Source organism: Bison bison, unplaced genomic scaffold (genome assembly GCF_000754665.1).
Source record: "Bison bison bison isolate TAMUID 2011002044 unplaced genomic scaffold, Bison_UMD1.0 scf7180017864160, whole genome shotgun sequence".
In the NCBI taxonomy this organism is placed as follows: Eukaryota; Metazoa; Chordata; class Mammalia; order Artiodactyla; family Bovidae; genus Bison; species Bison bison.
The window spans coordinates 7,533,533-7,541,954 of record NW_011494732.1 but is presented as its reverse complement, the minus strand read 5'-3'; the positions used below and the strand labels follow the sequence as shown (position 1 = coordinate 7,541,954).

Here is an 8,422-nt window from a genome sequence, read left to right as displayed (position 1 = left end):
GGTAACTGATAGCAATGTGCCTGGGGGCCCAGGCTGGGGGCAAGTGTTGGGTATTTGCACCATAATCTGCTGGTGTGAGCTAACTCTCACAGGGGCACTTAGGAGAACATGAGTAGTAGACAACGTGAGGACAGACTGGGCTTCTTAGGGACTTCTTCTGTGGCCCAGTTCAGTTCAGTCGCTCAGTCGTCTCCGACTCTTTGCAACCTCATGGACTGCAGCACACCAGGCCTCCTGGAGTTTACTCAAACTCATGTCCCCTGAGTCGGTGATGCCATCCAACCATCTCATCCTCTGTCATTCCCTGCTCCTCCTGCCTTCAGTCTTTCCCACCATCAGGGTCTTTTCCAGCTTTTCGCATCAGGTGGCCAAAGTATTGGAGTTTCAACTTCAGCCATCAGTCCTTCCAGTGAACACTCAGGACTGATGTCCTTTAGGATGGACTCGTTGGATCTCCCTGCAGTCCAAGGGACTCTCAAGAGTCTTCTCCAACACCACAGTTCAAAAGTATCAATTCTTCGGTGCTCAGCTTTCTTTAGAGTCCAACTCTCACATCCATATGTGACTACTGGAAAAACCATAGCCTTGACTAGATGGACCTTTGTTGGCAAAGTAATGTCTCTGCTTTTTAATACGCTGTCTAGGTTGATCATAACTTTTCTTCCAAGGAGCAAGCATCTTTTAATTTCATGGCTGCAGTCACCACCTCCAGTGATTTTGAAACCCCCAAAAAATAAAGTCTGTCACTGTTTCCACTGTTTTCATTTGCCATGAAGTGATAGGACCAGATGCCATGATGTTAGTTTTCTGAATGTTGAGCTTTAAGCCAACTTTTTCACTCTCCTCTTTCACTTTCATCAAGAGGTTCTTTAGTTCTTTGCTTTCTGCCGTAAGGGTGGTGTCATCTGCATATCTGAGGTTATTGATATTTCTCTCTGCAATCTTGATTCCAGCTTGTGCTTCATCCAGCCCAGCGTTTCTCATGATGTACTCTGCATATACATTAAATAAGCAGAGTGACAATAAATAAGCGGCCTTGACATACTCCTTTCCCTATTTGGAACCAGTCTGTTGTTTCATTCCCAATTCTAACTGTTGCTTACAGTTATGGTAATCTGCATACAGATTTCTCAGGAGGCAGATCAGGTGGTCTGGTGTTCCCATCTCCTTAAGAATTTTCCACAGTTTGTTGTGATTCAAACAGTCAAAGGCTTTGGGATAGTCAATAAAGCAGAAGTAGATGTTTTTTTGGAACTCTCTTGCTTTTTCTTTTTTCTGTGGCCCTCGAGTATGCAAAGGGCAAAAACACCCTGATCTCAGTATTGCTAGATTTTAGAAATGTTACTGTCACGTGAGAGAGGAAGGAAGATAAGACACCTTTTCATTTGCCCTCCTCATCCTGCTTGAGCTATACCTCCCTCATTTAGCCTTATGGGGAGTTTGGTGTGTGCCTGTGGGGAAAAAGTGAAGGGCCAGATTCCATTTCCTTCCCCTCTGGACACGGGGGTTTAAAAGATGAATATGACAATTCTAGTCCTGAAAGATTTCAGTGCCTTATAGGAGAGCCTGACATGATTCTTTAGACAAATTTATGAGTAGGTGCCAGGTACAGGAAAGAATAGGAATGCTGAGGCCAAAAAGGACCTTAGTCTGATCTGCTGGGCCCTTAAGACTAATTATAAACAAGGAAACCTCTAATAAGGAATGTGAAGAAAAGAAATAATGAAAAGGAGCGTGATTGTGGGGCTACTTTGCTCCCACCAAAGAAGCCTCCTCTTGTGTATTAGTCACTCAGTCGTGTCCAACTCTCTGCGACTCCATGGACTGTAGCCCACCAGGCTCCGCTGTCCATGGAATTCTCCAGGCAAGAATACTGGAGTGGGTTGTCATGCCCTTCTCCAGGGGTTCTTCCTGGAGAACCTTGAACCCCGGTCTCCTGCATTGCAGGCAGATTCTTTACCATCTGAGCCACCAGAGAAGACTATCTTTACCATCTGGGACCACCAAGGAAGTCTCCTCCTAAAAGGTGCACTTTGGCCAGAACTTGGCTTTTAACCTGAGGTGCTTTCCAGTAAAGGTTAAGAATTCCTTAGCTTTTAGTATGTTCCAGGCATGTAAGTTCTAAGCACATTCCATGCAATTCATTTCATCCTCACAAAACTGATGTAATCACTGTTATCTCCATTTTCAGATGAGGAAACTGAGGCATGGAGGTTAACTTGACCAAGGTGACACAGCCAATAAATGTTGGAGCTGAATTCAAACCCAGTTTTTCTCAACCATTACACAAAGAATCGCAGTATGTAATCACACAAGAGTAATACACAAATACACAAATCCCTTCTGTGATCGTTTTTTCCTTTTTAAAATCAGTGGATTGAGTTCATTCTTTCACTCAACACATATTATTGATGCTTATCTTGTACCGTCCTATTACAGGTATAGGGATATAAGCAGTGAACACAACAGACAATCCTTGCATTTTTGACGTTCATACGAATGGACGGAGACAAAACCCAAAAGTAAAACATAAAAGAATCATAAGAACTGAGGGAAAGGGGAATGAAGTGGGACTGAATTTAAGGATGACCCAGGGAATGCTACTGAAAAGGTGATCTTTGAGAAAAAACAAAAGAGGTGATATATCTAGGATTCTGTAACCCCGAAATCAACCTCATTCTCGCGCACACTTCACGCAGGCGCGATTCTCAGAGCCCCTGCCTAGGGCTCGAGCGCCCCCTGGTGCCCTGTCGGATCCGCGCAGCTGCAGCGGCTAGCTACATACTGCGAGGCCGGAAGCGCGGCGTCCTGCCCTCGCCCTCCCCTTCCGGCTCACTTCCGCCTACCCCGCCCCGGCTGCCAGACCGGAACCGCCGAGCTCTAACCAGATTCTTTTCGTTGGGGTGGAGACCCGGGCGCCTCCAAGATGCCGGTAAATGGGCCAGAGTGGGGGTGTCGGGAGACGGCGGGGATTTGAGAGAGTCGCGAGAAGTCTTGCGTGCGCTGAGAAAAGCGGGCCGAGGAGGGCAGAGAGAAAGCAGGGGCCTGAGAAGGGGAAAGGCAAGAGGAGAGGGGCCGGCCTCTGTGGGATTAGGGCGGCTCGGGGATGTCGGCCGGCCGTGGAGGAACAGGGGATGGCAGAGTGGGCCCGAGACCCGGGGCGTGCTCAGGAGACCGCCACAAGTCTGCTCTCTCCTGTCCAAGCTTGATCCTTTTTATCGCTTTTTGTGCCTTTCCCCATCCCCCCGATTCCAGCGGGGTTCCCAAAGCCTCACTAGAGCCGCGAAGGCAAGGGGTGCCCTTTTAATTTCTCATATCACAGCTAGGGCCCGGCTTCTTTTTTTTTCCCCTGTAGACCCACTTCCTCCTTCGCCTCTGGAGGCGGGTCCCTTATGCTGCCTGTCGCCTGTCCGACCCCACTTCCCTGACTCCTCCTCTCCTGTCGCCCCGCCAGTGGCTGCCACCCCTGAGCCGCTGGGTTTAGGGCTCTCCGAGCAGGTGCAAGGTCCGCGCCTAGTTTCCAAATGTTTGTTTTCATGTGCATCAGAGTAGGAGTTAAAATTGATGGTGGTTTGGTTGTTGTTAATTTCTGACAGCCGCAGGGGTAGATTTATCACCATCTTGGTCTCCATTTTGCAGATGAGGAAAAAGCATGTTGAGTAACGTGATGTTTAGCATCTGCTGCATGCCAAAGCACTATTATAGCAGTGAATAAGGCCAACAAATCCCTATTCTTAAGAAGTTTACATTCTAATGAGGAGACATAATAAATCTGTAAATGTAAATAAAATAAGGGGGATTGTTTCAGATAGTGACAAATGCCTTGAAGGTAATAAGTGGGTAACAAGACAGTATAGCTAGTGCAGGGGAGGATAGGGCTGCGTTAGATGAAGCGTATCTGTAATAAAAAGGAGCAAATCATAGTTATATGTTTCGTAAATCCCATAGCTACCGTTTGACTCCTGATGCATGTCAGGAGTTTGTATAAATTATTCCCTAATTAGTCCTCAGTGATTATGAAGTAGATATGTTAGTGGTTTTTCATGTTGCAGAGGAGGAAGTTGAGGCTCAGAGAAGTTAAGTAACTTGCCTAAAGGTGCACACTAGTGTGTGCAACACACCAGTATGTGTGTGTGTGTTGTGTGTGTGTTGGGGTGTAGTAGATTAACAATGTTGTGATAGTTTAAGGTGAACAGCAAAGGGACTCAGCCATACCTATGCACTATCTATTCTTCCCCACACTCCCCTCCCATTCAGGCTGCCACATTACAATGGGCAGAGTTCCATGTGCTGTACAGTAGGTCGTAATTGGTTATCCATTTTAAATCCATTTTCACATAAAGTGAAAGTCACTCAGTTGAGTCTGACTCTTTGGGATCCCATGGGTCCTGCTAGGCTCCTCTGTCCTAGGCAAGAATCCTGGGCTCCTCCTCTAGGCAAGAATACTGAAGTGGGTTGCCATTTCCTCCTCCAGAGGATCTTCCCAACCCAGGGATTGAACCCAGGTCTCCTGCATTGCAGGCAGATTCTTTACCATTTGGGCCACCGGGGAAGCCCTTAAATACGTAAGCACACTAGTAAATCTTTTTTTTTTTTTCACACTAGTAAATCTTGATAAAGCCAGATTTTAAGCCAGAACTTGATGCCTTGTACTCATCATTCCAGGTGCACAAAGAGCACCCTTGACTTCCCCTGTGATCACTTACTTATTATCTGTCTCCTCTATTCACCCGACAGAGCCAGGGCTGGTCTTGCATGCCAATATTTCCACATGCCTTGCACACAGAAGGTACTTAGTAATCTTTTGATGAATGAATGAATAAATGACTGGGGCCCATGTTGTCTTAGAAAAAGCCAGACATCTTGTAAAATGCCGAACTAGAAATTGGCCTATAAATTGTTCTCATAAATGTGATTTTTTTCCTCCCTCCTCTAACTCACATCCACCCATTGAAAACAAGTATATATGTTTTTATTTTACAAATGTGGAAATAGGTTAAGAGAAGAAAAGTGATGTCTTAGTCAAGAGGCATAAAGCCAGGAAGTGGCAGAGCTGAAGAGCCAGTGCTTGGACCAACAGCTAGGTTGCTGGGTACCTTTGATTTATATAGTGTTTGCCTATTTCTATAGTGTGAGTACCCCACCAGTTACCAATGTTCTGTCACCAAATGTGAAATTGGAAGGGAAGCACAGTAGCACCTTATCATTAAGTGTTTCCACCGTAGGTGCAAAAGACATAACTAACCTTAAGATCACAGACATTGGTAAAATAATTTTAAAATAGGAAATAATGAAAGTGTTAAATATTTATTACCTTTGTTTTTAATATAATTTATTTAATAGAAAATTTATATAATTTTATTTTTAATAATGGCTGTGTTCAACAACCAGCTTGCCTCAAATTTTCTCAGAATTACTCAAACTTTGGTAGTTTTCATGAGCCAGTTTATCTTGGATGAGTTATTCTTTTTTTTCCTTAAGGAAAGGTACTTGTTTGCCCCAGTGACATTTGCTCTCTTTCTGCTTCTGTGTTCTACCTGGCTTGTCCCTACAGGCTTACCACTCTTCCCTCATGGACCCTGACACCAAACTCATTGGAAACATGGCACTATTGCCAATCAGAAGTCAGTTCAAAGGACCTGCCCCTAGAGAGAGTAAGTCAAAACCCCTTCCCATTATTTTCACATTTTGGTATGAAACCCTCTGATGTTAGCACATCAGGGAAATACTTTCTCAGATTGCTCTTGTATTTTCTATTTGCTTGATGGATATTGTGCTTTCCACCTTCTCAGATCTTGGGTAGATGTTGCATTTAATAGGAAACTGTATTACTGCTGCCAGTTTTTCTGGGATATTTTGTTGGGAGGGAAGAGGAAATGTGCTTAATTCTCAACACTCTTCCTATCATCAGTCAGTTCTTACTAATCTAATGCTGCTGCTTCTATAGAACATCGTGTCCCCATCCTTTCTGTGTCATCAAGCTGGAAAAAACAAAGCGTGTTTTAACCTCTTTCTTTATCTAAATCTACTTCCTTTGTCCATTCTTCAGGATCCCAGTTTTTACCAGTATCTCAGTCTTAAGTGTCCTGTATAACATTATTCATTTCTTCTCTTGCTTTTCTGAATTTTGTATCTTTTGCTTTCTTTCTTGGCACTCACTTTTTTTTTTTTGGAGCTTTTTTTTTTTTTTCCCTCTGTTCAGAATGCCTCATTCTTTTCAGATACTATCTGAGACTCTTCTGACGACATTCTGAGATGTTCTGCCAACAGTGCAATTTGTGTTATATTAGACATGGTTTCCCTGCAGCCAGGAAGGGTCTGCACTGAGTTCCATTTGTGGTTTCCAAGACCATAGTTTAGATTACTAATTTTGTACTGACCCTGTCTCCATTCTTCTGGCCAGTTTATTTGACTTGACTTCCTCTTAATTTGGTTTTGTTTTCAATACCAGTTTAACGCTCAGTAAACTTAATAAATTTGGTGAGTCACCACACTCTTGTTCTGAGATGGGGAAAAAAAGCCACCAAAAACAGGAAAAATAATGTAAAAGAATGACATTATTCTTTTGCAGAGGAAGAATAAGGATCAGTGTTTGACCAGATTACTTCCCAGATTGTGACAAAATACCATATAGTATATCAGAAGACATAATTGACCAAGGATGAAGTAAATTTAATTACCACCTTTGCAATTCTTGGGCCCTTGAGAAAGAATGGGACTGCAGGAAACTGGAACTTCATGATTTCTATAGTTAAAAGTGACCTGTTACTCTTCCCTAGAGGGCTGGAATAGGACTGACTTGGAATTATGGAGAAATATAAGCCTGTGCTATGGACTAAGTAACTGTTAGCATTAATCTAGTTATTTACATTCAACACATATCTTTTGAACACCTTATATATACCAAATGCTCTTCTCTGTTCTGAATCCTATCAACTGGCCTGAATCCTATCAGCTAGCCTCTTTCCCTTCCTCTGCAGCATGACACTAGAGCTAGCTGGTTTTTGTAAGCACTGTGGGATCATAGAAGGAAGTTTCTTTTTTGCAAATAAGAGACTAGATCACAGGGAACATAAGCCTAGAGTTAGAATTCTTTTGGGGACTTCTGTGGTGGTCCAGTGGTTAAGACTGCACACTTCTACTACAGGGGGTGTCAGTTCGACTCTTGGATGGGGAACTAAGATCCCACATGTCCAAAAAAATTTTTTTAAAGGAGGGGAAAGAAAAGAGTTCTGTTAAAATTCTCCAGCAGGGGAATGGGCAAAGATAAAGACAACTGGATTAGAGTACGAAAGCTTCTGCATTTCTGCTGTGTGAGAGGGATAGCAGTCAGGGTTGCAGAATGAAAATAACCGTTTCTGCATTGCTAAAACCAGCTGCCGGATATCGAGACCCTGGGATTGTGACCTTTTTAAAATAAAAAAAGGAAAACCCAAAAAAAGCCAAAGAAATTTGGTAATGAGATCTGTCTTTGTTACAGCAATACTTCTGGTTTTTCTCAGTCTCTAGCCACCTTGAACAGATTGTACATATTTGAACTCACAGTTTTTGTAAAAAGAAGGATGTATATGTGAATCCCAGTACATTCCTAAATGAACAGCTGAGAGTTTTTTCCCCTAAAGCTATAGTATGTAAGTTCAAATAAAATTGTATGGAATTCTTTGTATTGGGTTGGCCAAAAAGTTCGTTGGGGTTTTCTGTAACATCTTTTGGAAAAGCCCGAATGAACTTTTTGGCCATCCAAATATTTTTAAGAAAGCAATTTATGAAATTTAGTCTGTGTCTCAGTCTGTTTTTGTAAATGCATTGAGAAACGTCTGGAGTGATGTTCACCAAATGCTGAGAGTGGTTATTTCTGGGTAGTGAGATTAGGGTGACAATTACTTTTTTTTTCCTGTGTTGATTCATTTGTTTCTCTAATGAGCATGTATAATTTTTATAAAGACAATAAAGCTGTCTGAATAAACCATGTGCTTATTTTTCTAGAAATTTTTTTTAAGACTTTGTTTCAGTAGCCTGATTCTATGTTATTCAATTCCAAAGCCATTGACTGTTGAGCTTTAATTTTTTTTTTTTCTTTATGGCTTTTTAAATGTTATGTTTTACATTTGGCTAACATCCTCTGCCTTTCTCCCATCCTGCCCTGCTTAGCAAAAGATACAGATATTGTGGATGAAGCTATCTATTACTTTAAGGCCAATGTCTTCTTCAAAAACTATGAAATTAAGGTAAAGTACAAAACTTTTGCTCTTTAGTTTTCTGATGGGGATAGTATGTACTTGGCAGTCAGAGTTAATGTGAGGAATAAGTACAATGAAATTAGATTGTGTGATTTTTGAAATCCAGAACAGTGCCGAATTCTGTGTTAGTCTTAGTTCACCATGGTTTTGCAGACACTGTCTGAGGGCCAAACCTGGCCTAC

At 42.5% G+C, this 8,422-nt stretch overlaps 2 protein-coding genes across 2 annotated transcripts in view; both read left to right on the top strand.

The window, feature by feature from the left end:
- Positions 1-2,749, top strand: part of GPN3 (GPN-loop GTPase 3) — a 22,137-nt gene extending 19,388 nt beyond the window's left edge. The window contains exon 8 of the mRNA XM_010841364.1: positions 2,192-2,749. Within this exon, the coding sequence (XP_010839666.1) occupies positions 2,192-2,218 (27 nt within the window). The 3' untranslated portion in view covers positions 2,219-2,749. The remainder of the gene's footprint in view (positions 1-2,191) is intronic.
- A 79-nt stretch (positions 2,750-2,828) lies between these two features.
- Positions 2,829-8,422, top strand: part of ARPC3 (actin related protein 2/3 complex, subunit 3, 21kDa) — an 11,617-nt gene continuing 6,023 nt past the window's right edge. Inside the window, exons 1-3 of the mRNA XM_010841360.1 lie at positions 2,829-2,932; positions 5,555-5,654; positions 8,152-8,228. Coding sequence (XP_010839662.1) covers positions 2,927-2,932; positions 5,555-5,654; positions 8,152-8,228 — 183 coding nt within the window. The 5' untranslated portion in view covers positions 2,829-2,926. The remainder of the gene's footprint in view (positions 2,933-5,554; positions 5,655-8,151; positions 8,229-8,422) is intronic.